Below are 17,281 nucleotides of genomic sequence, written 5' to 3'. Positions count from 1 at the left end.
CCGGGTCGGCTGTTGCTACATTACGTATGCGGGCGCGCATCTTGTGGAGCTGAGTTGATAGAGTGACAGCCTGAACTTGAACACCTGGCCGCAGAAGCAGTGAAGGCCTCGTCAAGGTGCATCATGTCGTTTCTCGAACTTGGGGGGCTGCATGTGTTTGTTACTGGGGCCGCCGGAGGAATTGGTAGTGCGATTGTAGATGAGTTCCTAGGTATGTAATGGTCTTGTGTCTTTGATAATTGTCAGAGAGTCTTGCATATCGAGTGAAATTCGCAGGGTCCATGGTAGACTCAGGGTCTTTGTCAAGTCACCCTGCGGTGGAAAGCGCGCTCCAGGGTTTCGGCCTACAAGACAAGCACTCAACGCCATCATCTTGATTGATGTTTTCGCTCTCACCCAATCGTAACTAACGCCTGCATAGCACAAGGGTGTAAAGTCACTGCACACGATCTTCGCCCAAATCCTCTCGCTTCAACGAACCCCAACCTCTACTGCCTTCAAGGCGACATCAGCTCCGAAGCCTCCATTCAGAGTTCGATCTCCCAAGCCATCAGCCATTTCTCGCAGCCTATAAGCATCCTCTGCGCCAACGCAGGCATTACAGATGAATCCTCTAGCTATCCTATCTGGGATATGCCCAGCGAGCTCTGGGATCGCACCTACGCCGTAAACGTGCGTGGTACGTACCTGACCATCAAGCACTTTCTCAAATCCGTTGAGAAGTTGCAAAATGATACCGGCAAGGAGGTGGAAAATGTCAGTGTCGTGGTGACAGGGTCGGAGTGTGGAGTCTTCGGTCAGGCAGGTCATGTGGAGTATGCGAGTGGGAAAGCAGGGCTACAATACGGTCTTGTGAAGACAGTGAAGAACGAGATTGTCAGATTGAACAAGAGCGCAAGAATCAATGCTGTGGCGCCTGGGTGGGTCGACACGGAGTTGATTGAAGGGAGGTTGGACGACCCAGGAGAGATGTGGAGGGAGGCGGAGGCTACGTGAGTCTGACGCTCATACTGAGTCTCCGATATCTTATTAACGATTGCAGTGTACCGCTCCGAAAAATCGCTCAACCGACCGACGTAGCGAGAGCAGCTGCTTTCCTGGCAAGTCATCGCGCTGCAGGTCATATCTCCGGACAATGTATATCTGTGGATGGCGGTATGGAAGGTCGTATCGTGTGGTCCGAGGACGAAGTTCGCAAATCACAGGCCACTGCTGTCGAGCCCGAAACACCATCTCTCAACGCGACTGGCGAGGCCGAGATATTCGGTACCGCAACCGAAGGAGTCTCTCTAGCTAGTAGAACCCCCTCAGCAATGGCTATCCCGACAATGGCGTCTCTCGGCAGCCCTCAATCAATACAGAAGCCGAAGATCAAGATCTTACTTTCCGTGGATTTTGACGCAGTATCGGGCTGGCTTGGTACTGGCCAACACCCCGATAATAACCTCGCGGACTACAGTACTGGCTTCTTCAGTGGCCATGTCGGAGTTCCACGACTACTCAAGCTCTTCGCAAAGCACGGCATCGCGAACAAAGTAACCTGGTTTGTGCCGATGCATAGTGCAGAATCCTTCCCAGAAGAGTTTGCCGCCATCAAGAGCAGCGGCGCGGAGATAGGCTTACACGGTTATTGCCACGAAGGCGCCCCTCAGCTTACGCCCACCCAAGAACGCGAAGTTCTCGAGCATTGTATAAGTCTTTATCAGGAACTATTAGGGAAGCGTCCACTGGGATATCGCGCACCGCTCTACCAACTCCGCGAGAGTACCGTGGAATTGCTAGAAGAGTACTCTTTCCTCTATGACTCCTCGCTCTCCCACCACGACAGCAAACCCTACTACCTCCCTAACCTCCCACCCATCAAAGCGCCAAAGTACACCGAAGAGGCTTCCGCGAAAGACTGGATGAAACCTCTGCCTAAACCCAGTGCGCCCACAACCAAAACTCTCGTTGAGATTCCGGCAAATTGGTACACGGAAGATATGACGCCTCTCCAGTATCTTCCCAATGCACCAAACTCGCACGGCTACGTCGACGTTCGCGTTATGGAGAATATGTGGAAGGACAAGTTTGAGTGGATCAGGAGCGAAATGCTTGAGAGTAATGGAGAGAAAGATGTAGTGGTATTCCCGTTAGTCTTACATCCAGATACCAGTGGTATGGCGCATGTCATCGGCATGGTTGAGAGGGTGATCAAGTGGCTGAAGGCGTGGGAAGGAGACGTGGAGTTCTGCACTTATGAGGAGGCGGCTGGGGAATGGAAGGGGAAGAATGCTGCAGAATGAAATGGGACGCATTATAATCCCCAACTCATCTACTATACACTCTTTTCGTCATACAGTCTAATCACCCGTCCACCCTGCTCCGCCGCTTCCTCCCATGGCTCATCACCACCAACTCCCATACTCTTGACGTTCAGCGTAATTAGGCTAGAGCGAAAGTCCGATCGTGCAGTCAGTCTAGGCGCTGTCTGTACACTGTCGTAGCCCTCGGATGGCGTCACAAGAATCACGGTTTTGTCCTCGAGTGTCTGCTCATCCATTATGACGAACTCCGTGCCTACGATGCCATGCTCGGCGCCGTCGAATTGCCACGCGAACTTGACGAGATCGTCCAGGTTCCAGCCTAGGAACGGGTATGAGAGGTCTTGTTGCACTGGGGCGTGTGTGGGTGATGTGAGTTTGGTGACGTCGGTCGTGTCGACGAGGATGGCTGGGTGGTATGGATCAGCATGCCTTTCGTTCGAGGGTGTGCTAGATCCGTTTACCTACGTGAGTGCATTCCACGGCCTTCAGCTCGGGCGCATCGAACGCCTCAATGAAAAACTCGTCAAGAAGCTGAGAATGATGTCAGTTACTCGCATTTTTTGGGAGAATGGATCGGGGTTATAACATCGCGTGGTATCTTTGCTGTGCAAAATATGGGGATAGTGTTATCCAGTTGATCGTTGTTCGCCATAGTACGTGCTGCTACAGGTTTGGATTCACATGAACTCGATCAGTTCCGGCTTCGCTCTTCTGTCTGCCTGATCTATATCTTTGACAGTCAAAAAGCCACTCTAGAACTTCTGAGAAAGAAAGGCGATGTGTGTTTGTGTGTAGTGGATTACAGTTGTTGCTACCTAGGTGCTAGGTACTGCTGATGGCTTTAGCCTGAAGTCAAACGATCGTGTAGCATGTGATCATCCATCGCCGCTATCATGCTCTCGTCAGATGTTTTTTATAACCAAGGCAATCTACATTTGCGTGAGCTAATAAGAAACTAGGTAAGATTAGGTGCTCAGCTACAACAAAATTTGGACAGTGCACGTGTCTTCGCATTTGCTTAATCAGGAAAATCTTACGTACTTCTCTGCACCGGCTCAAATATCAGGCCATCTACCCAAGACGCTGCCCTGAAATTCGACCTGAATGTGAATGCGAAGATCCTTCTTTCCAAAAGCCAGCTTAAGAGTGTCGGCGATTTCATGGTCGCTGAATTGCGAACAGGGTTCGCCCTCATCAATACAATACACTGCGAGAACATGCTTCAGTGATGGTAAAAATCCAGTGTACATGTGATCTCCAAATAGCTTCCCTAGAGACTCGCCATTATAGATATCTGCGAAATAGCACCATCGCTCCACCTCTAGACCGGGCATCTGAATCGACTGGATTGAGTTCCAAGGCTCTAAGTTGAGAACAATATTGCCCTCTTTTATATCATCGAGCACAAAGGTGCTGATATCGAACACGGCCATTGTGTGGAAAGTTGAAGATGCTTCGTGGCGAAGTTGGCGACAGGTAGACAGTAGCGCTAGAGCTCCTCGGTGATTGCGAGCAAGAGCGTCTGGACGCGGCCTTCTCATGCGGACTTGAGTATCTGAGCACACGTAGTCGTAGATCTTATTGCGGAGTTCGGCGGGGAGACGAAGTAGAGGTGAATCGCGCTGGTTCTTGGTGGTCCTGGGAGATCAGTAAAGGAAGAACCCCGGGATTTGATCTGCTTACTTGTCCTCGAAGACACCAAGATATCTCATGACGCTATCGACATCCATGATTGTGGATTGGTTTGGGAGTTACGTGTTGGTCGGCACGTCTAAAGGTCGAGAAGTGTAGGACCTGGGTGGAGACGAGCAAACAGAGCTAGCGCAAAGACAGGAAGCCTCACCTTGATTATCTGGACCACAGTCACAACATCGGGCAAGTACAGGCGATGAATCAGAAGCGAGTAGATTGACAGAAATGACGATTTTGTCTTATTGGAAGTTCGCTCTAGCGTCGTTGCATAAACAAAATCTAGACCTTCACACGACACAATGATCGGAGACCATGAATACGTTGCCGTAGTGATGAGAGCTCATAGTAATGCAATACAAGATGCTCTAACGATGGCCTCAAGATTCCAATAAGATCATATGTTCACCTTCACACGATATTATCAAGTAGGCTACCATGGAATAGTTCTCGTGTTCGCGATACATCTTTCTCGAAGAGACCTGATGAGTTGGGTGTAATGTATAAATTTCGGAAGTCGTGACTCGCTCTGGCACTGCAATACCATAGCATGGAGTTTTCTACGGAATCCGGCCCGTAAATGTCGAACTAGCCATAGCAAAACAGTCATATGCCTACCAAAGTACTGTTCAGACGTCTTACTCATCTGTAGTTTGCCATAGTGATATCAAAACCTAGCGAGAGATGGATAAACCGCCTCACATTAGGTGCAAGCTCCTCTTTCCACTCTTTCCACTGATGATCGTCACCCCTGACTGCATGCAGTGCGCACTTTTCGACCTCTCTCTTGAGAGGATCAGAGAGCCTACTGACGACGTTATTCGCGGCAAGCGTCCAAGCGGTGGGGCTGTAATGGTATGTCTCATAAGCATACTCGATTTCGACGCATAATCTTGCCAGAGACGCACGAGGTAGACTTCGGATGAACAAGAGTGAGGGTTGGTACTCGCTATCGCAGAACTCGTCGCATGGCGGGACTTTGAGTTTCATTTGGATCTTAAGTTGCCGCAATGCAACCATGCGTGGGAAGAGATCAATCAGTGCTTTGTACTGCTCGGTTTCTGCGTCGAAATGCAGAGTCTCGGTCAAGCCTTCCGTTTGGCGAAGATTTACTACCGTTAGATTCACTACTGAAAGGAATCTCGCGCGGGTAAGTGTGGGGGCGTGGCGTATCTTGACCCGTCGCGTGACGCCTTTGACGTGAGGAAACTTGTAGCGCATGTCCAGGTCCATGTTGAAGCGAGCCAGATGATAAAACTGCTCGGTGGCCTCTTGGTACATCTGCTTGCTCGCGCGCATCCACGGAATTTGTGCTTTATAAGTATCTACAATAGGTCCCTTATGAATATGATGCGTTGCTCTTACCTGAGTCTTACCGTGCATAAAAGCAGCGCTGAGATTTCCGAGTGCGTAGCGATAGATCTCATCTCTGATCTCGCGTGGAAGGAACTCAAAGAACTGACACTGCGTATCTTGTAGACTACCAGCATCGGTAGGACCTCTGGAGGCGAGGGCTTCGTTTTGAGGAGTGAGGTGGCAACTGGATTTCCCGTCGCTACATACGTCGCTCAGCATACTTAGGGTGTCGTCGAGGTAGGTAGGATGAGCGATGCATATCAGCTCTCGTGTGCTCGGCAAGCGTTGGAGTTCCAGGGGCATGTTGTGCTTCGAGGTAGTTGAGGAGGAGGGATATTCCTGCGAAAGAAGCGTATTAGGGCCGAAGCAACTAAGATAAGTAAAACCCAAGCGATGGTGATGGAGAAGACAGAGCTTCCACCAGGACAAGAGATTAGACCGAGTTTATAGTTCAGCTTCTGTACGAAGCCCCAGGCTACAGTCCCAAAAACCGGCTCGAGATTTTCGCAATTGCTGTTGCTATATGGAACGCGATATCTGGATCAATCAGGCGCCAGCTAGGCCTCGTCGGAGGCACGTGAGACCGCGGTTCGTTGGCGGAGAAGATCTCGAGAGACCTCTAAAGGTTGAGCCGCCCATGATGGATCGGAATTTACCGTAGCCGAAGATCCATATAACACAGGTAGAGAATTGGAGACGTTGCTGTCATGGTTGCAAAGTCGAGTGATACAGTCGAAGATGAGGCATGCAGGTCCAGGGCGCTAATCCCAGGGTCCAGGTCCAGATCTCCCCCACAAACGTCGTCATCCGTTCCGCCGACCTAAACAGTCCAACAACCCGGTTGCCTTGCCGCACGCGCGCAGGCAGCCACGAAAGGCCACCTTTCAATCACCCGATTTCTGTGAATATAATCTCGTCTGACCCTTTCCCTCACAATATACACAAACGTCCACCAATCCTCCAAATCTCGCACCAACTCGCGCAGAAGACGCAGAAAAAGATGGAGAAACTCAAGGAAGCCGAGACAGTAGCAGCGCACCGCCTGCGCAAGACGTTCAAGTACCCGTCCGAATCCGATGATGAAGATACCGTAGAAGCGGGTATGGATGAGCAAGGTACCCTTTCCCCTCCTCCATGCCTAATCCCCGCCTTGCTGACAGAACTACACAGACCGCGCAGCCCTCCTCCAGACCCTTAGCACGCACGACACATCCACGACGCACAAATATACGCTCTTCCTCCTCGCGCTACCGTTACTCCCCACACTCCTCTACATCCCGCGGCTCTTCGCCCTGTCCACCCTCCCGACAAGTCTAGTCTCTATAGCGAGCCTGCTAGCAACGGCGTATACATTATATTTCCTGCCACTACCGCCGACGCAAATGGAGCCAATCGATGGTGTGGACGTCACACCCTCGACACTCCAACAGCCATTGAAAGGGAAGGGGCAGGCCAAGAAACCTTTAGGTGGATATGGAATCTACAATAAGACACCATCATGGGAACAACCGACTGAGAAGAGTGTAAGGCGGCCTGTACCGTACATCTCGGAAGAGGCAGCGGATAAGATAGCGGACTCTATTGTGCCAATCAACAGGGCCGTGTGTGGGCTATTGGCGCTGTATGAAGTCTGGCAGGCGCGTGGCTGGGGTGAAGGGCTCATGGTGGGAGGCGGCTTCTTGCCGGGCGTGATATGCATGATCATTCTGTGGGCAAGGACGGAGTTGAGGATTATCGACATGGATGCGTTGGAGAAGATGAACAAGGGTGCAGCACAGGGGAAAGCAAACTGAATACAGATAAGCTGTGAGTTTTGGAGTTAAGTCATGGGACGGTCACCACTAAGATACCCAGCGAGGAATGCGTAATGAGTCTCCTAGCTATAATAACGATATCATTAGGTTGTATGTATAGGTGAATGAATATGTCCGTGATCAACGTCATGTCATGTCGAATGCAAAAGTCCAACGCTGCGCTGTGCTATGCTGAGCTGTACCAAAGATGCCAAACCAACGCCGCGCTCGCTGAAAGTTACAGATTCCAAATTTCTCTTTTTGCGTAGCCAGCACTCGGCGTGTTATGGGCTAGCTTCTAGGACTTCAATGTCCGAGTCCATGTCTATGCGTGTAATGTGCTCGAAGAGGTTTGAAGTTGATGGAAGAGGTTCCTAACCACGCTTCCAGAACTGGTACTTCTTCTTCTGCGGCTTCTCGTTCGCTTCGCCGGCGACCATGTTGGTGTCCCTGATGCCGCCTGCCTCTGTACCAGCAGCGTCCATGTGGTACGCCTTCTCGTTTCCTCTCTTCTTGCCCTTCTTGACATCTCTCCTTGAGGCGCAGCAGCAGCAAAGCCCCATCTGTACGAGCCAGGCAAAGATGGCGAAAGCACTTGCCACCCACATGAAGGCGAAGAGGGTGGTGCCTATCTCTGCCGAGATGTTTAGCTCAGCCACACCACCGATAGTGTTGCGGAAGATGATGAACATGACGGTTGCGATGACCGAGGCGACGGTTACGAAGAGGGCGTTGAGGAAGGCGAGGATTGCGACGAGGAGAGTCAGCCAGCGTGTGTAGATGGAGATGGGCATGACGAAGATGAGGACGAAGGACAAGACTGTTGCGGTGAGGAAGAGACCGAACATCCAGTTGGAGACAAGATGAATAAGGTCGAGAATGTCGTTGATATCGGCGGGAAGGTTGACTGTAGACATGCATGTTAGTTACTCTGTTTCCAATGCATGACATCTAAGACTCGAGATGTGAAGCAACTTACTCGAAGCCCCGGCAAGAAGCTCATTACGCAGGATTTGCACAGGGTTGAACCAGTATAGCGTCTTTGGCTCACTGCAGAAAGTCACGCCCTCACCCGCGTATCCCTCGCAGAAACCCCATAGCCCAACTTGATAGAAATCATGCAGTCCGAGCGTTTGCGCAATAGTGTTGATAAGGGCGAAATTCGGTACGCTGGCAGGCACGATATGGCTCAAGTCAAGGCGGATGAAGTACCAATCCCTAATAACGGCCTTGTTGCGTACACCGGAGATGTTGACAAGGATCAGGAAGATGAGTGTGATGAAGAGGAAGAACGATGTGATCAGCGCCCATATTTTGCGTGTGCGAGTTGCGCGCTTGATTTGCTCTTTGCTGAGGTCTGGGGCGGTTTGCGTGACGGCGGTGTCGTCCGACTTGCGGCGGCGCGAGAAGATGCCCATGGTGGACGACTTGGGGATTTCCAGGCGTCGAAAGGGAGAAGAAGCAAGGCGTGCTGCAGCGGAGGATTGTGAGAGAAGAAAGTGAACAAGCAATGGCAGGGTCTCAGACGAACGACGTAGAGAGCGCAGATCCGAAACGTTTCGTCGATTGAATGTCCAGGCCAAGAATGCCTTGAATCCGGGGCAACGCAATCTCCTACGCGCGTGCAGCAGCAGCAGTCGTGTATTTTATGGAGCCTGGTCGAAGATCGCGAGCTATGACGTACGGGACCCCTAACAGCAAAACTAGACACCGCAAGAAGGCGCTGGCGACGCGGCGCCCTTCTCACCAACGACACACATCGGCACTAGCCCACGCGCCTAAGACGCCAGAGGGCAAATCATCGGTCTGGACATTGCGCGCGACTGAAGCACCGGCGTGGCGCACGTTTGCTATGAACATGGTCTGGCCGGTACGCGCGTGCGTGGCTGGTCATGACGTCGCGCTGGGCACTGTTTACTGGTGACCTTTGGGGGTGGAGTTGGCTACTGTGTGGCTGTGCAAGCCCTACTGTGGAGTGGATAAAATGGAGGGCAATGTATGTAAGAGTGAGATTTGCGCGGGTAATAGAGGAGCGGCGTCGATGATCTACGTGGATAATTCTCTCGACGATGGCGCAGGCGGATGCGGAAGGATGCGAAATTGCGCTAGGCTTCGGATCTGCGCGGCCAGCCACCTGGGCAGCAGAGGGGCATCGCAGGTTCCACACTATTGCATTGCATAGCTCGACGTTGAGGCTCCTTACTAGACAAAAACGTGTTCACTAGTTACGTCTAATGCACAACATCACGCGTGGCCAGTCTAATGCGCTTGAAGTAATGTTTCTTCTTTCCATTCCTCTATGTGCTCCGCTAGATGTTCCACAATCACTCAAGCCTCCACGGTCTCCAAACCACCAAGCTGCCTCTACGTCTCAACTTCGCCATCTCGCAGCAACGCAGAAGAATAAAAATTAGACATTGGTAAACGCCAGTCCATCGCTAAACCGCCCTAAAAACGAGTAATCTGCCGGTCGTTCGTTGCACAACCGCGATGGAGAAAAATAGGAAAGCGTACTAGACAGACCGTCTGTACAGGTTGTTGCTGTGATGTGAAGACGGAGAGTAGCCAACGCGCGCTGTGTCTATGCCACGATACCAAGGAAATCATCAGGGCCGCTGAAAAGCATTGTATAGAGAAGAAGTCGACATGATATGAGCTTTTAATGTTCGGTCGAGTGTGCGGAAAGCTCAGCCAGCGAGCCGCTATGTCTGTCATCAAAGATGTGTGCTGAGGAAGTCGCGACTAGTTTAGGCGCCCTCTACCATGTTCATCCTGGGTTTTAATTGCACCATGAAGTCATCCTTGGTACCCAAAACGTCCCTTGGTATCCTGCTGACGCGGTTGGCTCCGCTGCGAACAGCAAATCGGCCGACTGCCGAGATACCAGAGTGATTTGATCGGATTGAGCCAGCATCTGAGGCACCGCCACCAGCAGGGTCACGTATACGAGCAGGTGGTGCGAAATCGAGTGCAGTGAAGGTACCCGACTTGCGCATCAAGTAGGGACTGGGTAGCGCTGGCAGTTCGTCGTAGGATCCGACGAGGGGGGTGTGTGGTCGTACGGCCGGGCTGTAAGGCCTGGGAGTTCCAAGAGGGCTGTCAGGTCGCATGCCGTTTTGCCTCTCGCGGAACGAGACTGGCGGTGCAAAGTCGGCGGCGTCAAAGACCATGGAGCTTTCGGTAAGCTTAGCGGGTGTTGGGAGAGAGGACAAAGCAGATGGAGGAGGCAACGGCTTCTTCATTGGCGGGGGCAAGCGTCCGCTCATTGAAGACATGCCACGCGGGGGAGGATATTGTGAGGAGGCCATGGAGCTGTTCGACATGTGCGGGCCACGAGGACCAGTGGCAGTGTTGCTTCGGAACCGGGGAGGAGCACGTGGGGGAGGAGTCATGGCACGACGAGTGATGGGCTCAGCGAAAGGAGCGTTCGGCTGAGCGACAACGAAGGCACCGGTGCGAGGGTCGAAGACAGTGCCGTCTTGGTACTCCGAGCCGTAGTCTTCAACGTAATCGGTGTATTGGTGGCCGCCAGCAGGCTCGGGCTTCGAGTCGTCAAAGTATTCCTTGTAGAAAGATCGGATACGGTTGGCGCGCTCCTCGGGGTTCTCCTGAGGGTCATCGGAAGGCATGGGGCGGAGGCTCATGGACAGACGGTTGGAGCTGGTGCTGAAATCTTCCACTCCAAGACCGACGTTCTGAGGACCAGTCGAGTAGCGAGGCTTAGGTGCGACTATCTTGGGTCCCTCACTTTCCTTGGGAGATGGCGGTGTGATTTGGAAACCATCACCGTAGCTCGAAGTGCTAATGATGCTGTGCGTGTTGGTGTTCTCTAATACAACAGCTTGGGACTGAACGCGTGGCAATGCGGGGATGTCGTTGGTGGTCTGGACGGGTGACTTGCTGACTTGCTTCTCGGTGACACCAGGCTCAGGAATAGAGATGGTGGGAACGTCGGTGGGTTTGAAGGAAGCATATTGGGTGGTGGGCGCATCTGAGGGCGAGGCGGCTGACGGAGGCGATATGGGAGAAGACCTTTCTTCAAATCGTGGGTTCAGAGGACTGAGAGGAATACCCGCCTCAGGGAACTTGCTGTCTGGGGATCGCGAACCGTCGGGGGACAAAGACTCGCCGCGGATGGGGTGCGAGGTCGACATCCTCTGTGCATTCTGAAGAAGGCCAGCCTGAAGACCTTCCTTCTTTGTTCCTGCGCTTGAAGTGGTGTACATAGATCTGGCGTCGTTTCCATATGGGCCGCGGCTTGCGCTACGGATGCTCTGGTCGTCCTTGAGATAGGCTACGGGGCCGTAGGGGTCGTGAGGATCGTGTTGCGAACGCGATAGCGAGTGGAACGACTCCCGAGAGCCATGCAGGCCGACGGGCAGAATGTACGGGCTTCCAGTCTCGATCGAGAGACCTCGGTCGTGGCCTCCTGGGATTTCTTTTTCCGACACGCTCATCTCAGGGCCTCCCTTCTTGCCGGCCTTGGCGACACCCTCCATGCCCCAGTCGTGCGACTTGTACTTGTCTTTGGAGTCTTCCTCAGCGAGCTTTCTCTTGTTCCTGCGATGTAAAAAGAATAGGACGATCGTGACACCGACGACAGGTACACTACATTTCATTAGCGCATTCACGGCTGAACAGTCAGCCAACTCACATGATAGCCAGTGCGATAGCAATGGTTGGTACTTGGGTTGGCTTGGTGCAGCCAGGGTCGCTGTCGTTGGTACATGTTGCGCTGGCGCGGGCCACCAGTACGCGAGAGGCTCGCTCAGCTAGTTGGATCGTCTGGCTTGCACTGCTGGGAGGGCCAACGTGGATGTCGCGGTGCACATGGTGCATGTGTTGGTGATGTGAGTGCGGCATGGCTCTAAGACCGATGTCGCATGTGAGGTCGCAATCGATAGAGCTAGTAATGGTCCGGGGAAGCTCGTCCTTGGTATTGTCGACGTGACGCTACGATGCAGGTATTAACAACGTGAAGTCGTAACTCAGTCGTGACAGCTAGTCGGCAGAATAGTATATGCGAAACTCGTTCCGTGGTAGTCGAGGAGTGAGCGGACGGCAATAGCCAAGGTGAGCAACACAAGCAAACAAACTTCGGCCCAAAAAAGAATGACTGGGGTAAGATACGATAGAGCTGCGAAGGTTGCTGGTGGTGGTTGCAAAAAGAGCGACAGGCCCACGGAGAGGTGAGTTGAAGGAAAGAAGACGGATGGGCGCGAAGGGTAGATGAGGCGCCGCACAGGAGCCTGATCTCCGGTTCTGGCTGACAGGCCTCCTGATTGGGCGGATGTCTCAAGCCTTGCACGGGTCAGGCCTGTTACGCCGAAGCAGAGAGTGAAGGGCCCGCGTTCGTCCCTAGGCGCAGCCACATGTTTGACCTTGAGCCGGCCCGCTGATTGCATTCACGCCCTCGCCCACTGCCAGCTGCGTGCCGACGTCTTCACTGCTATCGTGTCTCTCTGCACGCAATCGATAGAGCTATCGTCGTATTTTCCCAGCTGCACATCCACCCGTCGCGCTGCACCCGAAACCCCTACTGGCCTGCAGCTTCAGGAGGCAGCTAGGCCGCACCGTTTATTTTGAATCGCGCCCCATGCAGACCCGCTAGCCGCATTGGGCGTCGCTACTGCAGGAACCCTTTCGTGAACTTCCGTCATTCGTCGGTTCCGCTTCAACAACAGATTGTCGGCCAGGGCTCCCGTTGTGCGCTCCAGGCCATACGACCGCTCAGAAGCGCCCTGGGCCCCTGAACCATACTATGTACACGCGAACGCCCGTCTCTCCACGCTGCAGTCTCGTGCTACGTTCCCCGAAGCACAGCAGCTCAGCGATCTTTTTTCGCTGCATAGCCACTCTCGTCCTCTGGTCGCCCAGGACCCGCAAAAACACAATCCTCCCCCTTTCCGACGCTGTGGAGCTCAAACTGGTCCAGAACGAAGTCGCTCCACGCTCTCTTCATTTCCCGATCCCGCAGCGGCCGAGCGTTGGTTGTGCACGACCTGCGACGGCCCTGCGTTCTGCATGTAGGCTCCCCCGAGCCCGCTTCCGCTTAACAACCGTCATTTATCGAGATTGTGCCCTTCACCCGTCATATTTGTTCTGCTCCCCTTTTGACATGTGAAACTCATCGCACCTTATGAAACTCATAGCATTGAATGCGCAGAATGTGGTTGCAGTCGTGCATCGCTTTTTGTACGACGACTGTTGAGGCACGAAGGAACAGCCAAATCTGCCTCACCGCCATGAGCATCGCCCTGCGAGACCCCTTCATCACTAGGGAGATTACCCGTCTTTCGCCATCGAAATCGCCATCACAATCGGCTTCTGGTGTTTGATGAGCGCATGGTTACCGGCATAATGTCTAGGCCTTTACTACAGCCTCGTGTATCCGGCTTTGTTGTCGGGAGATTACTCCATGTGATGTCATGTTGGACGACAGTGCACTCGAGTAATTCATCATTAACTTTCAGTCTTGAGTCTACTTGTTAGTGAAAGGGTATATCCTCGTCGCGCACGCACACATCGAGAACGACTCTTTGCGAATCTTGAATCATGGATCGATCGGCATTGGTGTGAACTGTAACCCTAAGCGCCAGAAAGTGGGTTGTACGACAAATGTCACATCTTAGACTTCGTGGCGGGCGACCTTCACCTTTCTATGCGTCCTGGGACCTACGTATTCCTGGGGGAGTTTCTCGTTCTTCCATGTGCGTCCTGTTTCAATGGTAGTACACTCGAGTCGTGCTAATTTCCTTTCCCAGTCTCCCACATACAAATACAGATGCTATATTACAATCTGGGAGCTGGAATTTCTCGATGGTCTCGACCTAGGCTCGATCTTGTCGTTTGAAAAGTAGCGCTTAGAGTATGCGTCGCTTCATCCTTGATTTTCGCACTCGTGGACGATCAACAACTACAGTCATTGGGAATTCCATACCCATTGCGGTTCGAAACAAACGGACGTACACCGCCACCTCGAAATGCAATCAGTGCTGGTAGGCCAGTTTCCAGTACTCCCCAAAACGCGATGTCATGGGATCTTCTGTAGACTGAGGTAGACTGAGATCAGGTTCACACAATCCTAATGGATCTGGGGAATACCAGGTTGATCCTTTACTCGATTGGTCTGGCCGTATGCCTTCTGAGATTCATGCAAAGATTAACCCAATGAAAGACGTTTGTGAATTAAACCTTGAATCGCCTCGAAAACCACGCGCTTGCTCGAAAGATCCAAACAGGGAGGCGTGAGACCCTATATGGCACGGAAGGATTGGGATACCAGGAAACGATACTCGCACGCGTTTAAGAAGGGCTCATTTGAGGGCTAATACGCCATCATTCCCGAAGGCGAAGATGTTCATGTTATCGCGCGGTTTTTGATGTAATGAGTAGAAGTCGACGGCGTTGGTATTGAGTGCCTCGAAGCAGATTTCACGGCTTCAGATGCTGCTGGACTTTCCCTTCTTTGTCGAGACTTTGACTGGGTCAAATCTTAGGCGCCCATGTTCGGCAGAAGCCCAGCCGGGGCTGTAATCGGTTGTACAGCGTCTGCGTAGAAGTCGTGAGATGCCTGGAAAGCGAGCCGATGTCCGCTGGTTATTGGGGGCGACCGTGTTTGAAGGAATAGTGAAAGCCAATTTAGTTGCATCCGGGTTTCTAGTATGAAATGACTGTATTACCTTAGTATGTATCGTCGAGAAAGTATGATGCATGCTCTGGTGATGCAGTGGCTTTTTTGGTGTTGATGACACACGCAAACTCCGTCTTGCGAAGTACAACGCAATTACTTCCTGCTCATCCATGCAAGGCTGAGGCCATGTTCGCAGAGTCTTAAAAGCCGTCAGAAGAAGCTCCAACGCAACAACTGATCTGTTCGGGCTCTTGGGTGTGGTATACACAACTGCCGGATGTTCGAAAGAGGTGGGCTTCCTCGCGAGTCAAACCGCATGCTCTTGTTAGCACCGATGATGATGTCCGCGGACGGATAGTAGAGGGTCCCTCATGACGAAAAAGAAAATATAGCACAGCGAGCCGTGCAGCAGTATATATGCAGCGTGACCTGGGTCACGCCGCACGACGTGGGCTTGCAAGTGTGCGGCAATACAGCATTAGCGATGGAAGCCGACAGAAGCGATCGTGGGGACGGAACGTGGCTGGCCAGGAGCCGGTTGCACCGAGGAAGTACCGATTGACTATGACGCATTGGCCATTCTCCTCTCACGAGACAAATCACCATCGAACAACGAAGACGTACATGCAACACGACATTGACCTGTTACCGACTCGCTGCTCACCCTTCACACCCTCTTGCTACTTTCTTTGATTACATTTACCACCACTCCGCCCAAGCTCTGACGTTGGATCTCGATAAGGGCTCATCCCCAGCCCTGCAGCTCGCGATTCCCTTTGGTCCCTGCGCTGCGTAGCTACGCCCCACTGCCACCCCAACTTCTTAAGGGTCCGATCTCCCTACACAAGCCGCGCCAGCAACATGTCGCACTTCACCAATATGGCCGCCCCGCACACGCTATCTCCCAGGAGTGCCACACCAAACTCTGGGAGCCGAACGATGGAGGTTCGACCGCAGCCCGTATTGCGTCTGTCAGCACCTTCAGGTGTGCTTCGTCTACGCGCAGAGCCATCAGAACGCCGACACATTCAATGGGCCGAAGACGTGGTCGACAACGAAGGCATGGGCAAGAAGTCTTCCAAAGGTACGATGATACGGTTCGCGCGATGCTGTTATGGCAGGGACTAACAAACTTGAAGTTTGCTGCATCTACCACAAACCCCGCGCCGCTGACGAGTCTTCTGACGACGACTCATCAGACTCATCGTCAGACTCAGATTCCGACTCCGAGCCCGACAACAGCACTGCAAGGCCTGCTGGGCGCATGGGTGGAGCACGCGGTAGACGGCCACATCAACATGCTCACGACGATTGTGAGGACGTCCACGATCACGGCGAGGGTTCTAGTACCCCGCAAAAGCACAAGCGCCAACGGAGGAAGCCAAGCCCAAATGCCTACGAGAAGATGCCGAAGCAGAAGAAGTAAGCTGCGCTTTAGCTGGTAAACTCCCGGTGTCCACTGGGCGTTGGTCAGTACGAATTGAAAACGATTTTCATTGCTTGGAGTTACGGGTGTCCACGAGGCACATCATGATTTGGACTGCGTCGTTGCATAGCGCTGGGAAAGGACTTGAATAGTCCGCAAAACGTCGCCTTGTGTGGCTGGACGTGAGACATTAGATGCAGATAAGCATTATCTTGTAGCATTAGAATTGCACATGCGAGGCTGGGAGCCTCAATTCCTACTATACGTCTTCTCATCCTCCTGGTCTCTGATTGGTACAGTCTTCACCGTTCTTCCACGTACACGCTGTTCTGCGGCTTAAACCCAATCGCAGAAGACGTTGGGCTCCGCTGCATGCATCTCCCCTAGCGAGACATCTTTGCTCGCAATGTCTTGCGGATCAAAGTACGAAGACGTGCACGTTTAGTCGATCACGCGTCGATTATCGCCCTTGTCGTCCGCCCTTACTCGTAGAGTTTCCAGCAGCGCGAAAACTCAATCAGAAGTTAACACACGTGTCAGGACCGCTCAGTCCTCCGCAGTAGCTGCATTCGCCTGTTCTATGACCGCGGGAGCGTGTTGTGTAGGAATGCGGACAAGCGTCTGGGGCAACGGTGGCCCATCTTCTGCCTTCTTTTCCGTCTCATCCTCGTCTTTCGGTTTTGGAAGTTTTGCTTTTGCGGATTAGTGCTTGCTGAATGTGTGAGAATGGAGAACATACTTGAAGCCATGTTTATAGCTCTTAGCACATTATGCCAGTTTGAAAGCACAGCTGCGACCGCTGATCAACCGTAACGTTAGTATGATGTTCCTATCGTGCCGGCTGCGAAACCTATCGATCCAGCTTTCTGCGTGCAACGCCTGACATACCTTCTGTTCCATCTGACAATGTCGATAGCTTGTCAGCGAGCATCTGCATCTGGTCTGCAAGCCCTCCGCTTAGCGCTTGCAAGTCCTTCAAGTTGGCTAATTCGGCCTTCTTTTCTGCAATGCGCGCGAGCAACACGGGGGATTGTTGCTGGGACCCGCCCATGGACTGGTTGCGAAGATGCGACGGAAG

The 17,281-nt window shown here is 52.7% G+C and overlaps 8 protein-coding genes across 8 annotated transcripts; 3 read left to right on the top strand and 5 right to left on the bottom strand.

Moving 5' to 3' along the window:
• Window positions 1-633: 633 nt before the first annotated feature.
• On the top strand, window positions 634-2,285 carry J4E93_002485 (uncharacterized protein; the record flags this gene model as incomplete). The annotated part of the gene is made up of 2 exons (XM_049340430.1): window positions 634-992; window positions 1,043-2,285. The coding sequence occupies 2 exons, from the start codon at window positions 634-636 to the stop codon at window positions 2,283-2,285; spliced, it is 1,602 nt and encodes a 533-aa protein (XP_049202752.1).
• Window positions 2,286-2,317: 32 nt separating this feature from the next.
• J4E93_002484 (uncharacterized protein) lies at window positions 2,318-4,036 on the bottom strand (the record flags this gene model as incomplete). Its single annotated transcript, XM_049340429.1, has 4 exons — window positions 2,318-2,712; window positions 2,768-2,837; window positions 3,854-3,944; window positions 3,990-4,036. 4 exons carry the CDS (start codon window positions 4,034-4,036, stop codon window positions 2,318-2,320), a joined length of 603 nt encoding a protein of 200 aa, XP_049202751.1.
• A 601-nt stretch (window positions 4,037-4,637) lies between these two features.
• Window positions 4,638-5,654, bottom strand: J4E93_002483 (uncharacterized protein; the record flags this gene model as incomplete). The annotated part of the gene is made up of 1 exon (XM_049340428.1): window positions 4,638-5,654. The coding sequence occupies one exon, from the start codon at window positions 5,652-5,654 to the stop codon at window positions 4,638-4,640; it is 1,017 nt and encodes a 338-aa protein (XP_049202750.1).
• A 697-nt stretch (window positions 5,655-6,351) lies between these two features.
• On the top strand, window positions 6,352-7,144 carry J4E93_002482 (uncharacterized protein; the record flags this gene model as incomplete). Its single annotated transcript, XM_049340427.1, has 2 exons — window positions 6,352-6,466; window positions 6,522-7,144. 2 exons carry the CDS (start codon window positions 6,352-6,354, stop codon window positions 7,142-7,144), a joined length of 738 nt encoding a protein of 245 aa, XP_049202749.1.
• A 374-nt stretch (window positions 7,145-7,518) lies between these two features.
• On the bottom strand, window positions 7,519-8,562 carry J4E93_002481 (uncharacterized protein; the record flags this gene model as incomplete). Its single annotated transcript, XM_049340426.1, has 2 exons — window positions 7,519-8,051; window positions 8,124-8,562. The coding sequence occupies 2 exons, from the start codon at window positions 8,560-8,562 to the stop codon at window positions 7,519-7,521; spliced, it is 972 nt and encodes a 323-aa protein (XP_049202748.1).
• Window positions 8,563-9,891: 1,329 nt separating this feature from the next.
• J4E93_002480 (uncharacterized protein) lies at window positions 9,892-12,007 on the bottom strand (the record flags this gene model as incomplete). Its single annotated transcript, XM_049340425.1, has 2 exons — window positions 9,892-11,752; window positions 11,799-12,007. 2 exons carry the CDS (start codon window positions 12,005-12,007, stop codon window positions 9,892-9,894), a joined length of 2,070 nt encoding a protein of 689 aa, XP_049202747.1.
• Window positions 12,008-15,638: 3,631 nt separating this feature from the next.
• J4E93_002479 (uncharacterized protein) lies at window positions 15,639-16,203 on the top strand (the record flags this gene model as incomplete). Its single annotated transcript, XM_049340424.1, has 2 exons — window positions 15,639-15,861; window positions 15,917-16,203. 2 exons carry the CDS (start codon window positions 15,639-15,641, stop codon window positions 16,201-16,203), a joined length of 510 nt encoding a protein of 169 aa, XP_049202746.1.
• A 546-nt stretch (window positions 16,204-16,749) lies between these two features.
• J4E93_002478 (uncharacterized protein) lies at window positions 16,750-17,254 on the bottom strand (the record flags this gene model as incomplete). The annotated part of the gene is made up of 3 exons (XM_049340423.1): window positions 16,750-16,895; window positions 16,943-17,002; window positions 17,092-17,254. The coding sequence occupies 3 exons, from the start codon at window positions 17,252-17,254 to the stop codon at window positions 16,750-16,752; spliced, it is 369 nt and encodes a 122-aa protein (XP_049202745.1).
• Window positions 17,255-17,281: the final 27 nt, after the last annotated feature.

This window comes from Alternaria ventricosa, assembly GCF_023758065.1.
Source record: "Alternaria ventricosa strain BMP 2768 chromosome Unknown scaffold_3, whole genome shotgun sequence".
In the NCBI taxonomy this organism is placed as follows: domain Eukaryota; kingdom Fungi; phylum Ascomycota; class Dothideomycetes; order Pleosporales; family Pleosporaceae; genus Alternaria; species Alternaria ventricosa.
This window is presented reverse-complemented; position numbering and strand designations above follow the sequence as displayed.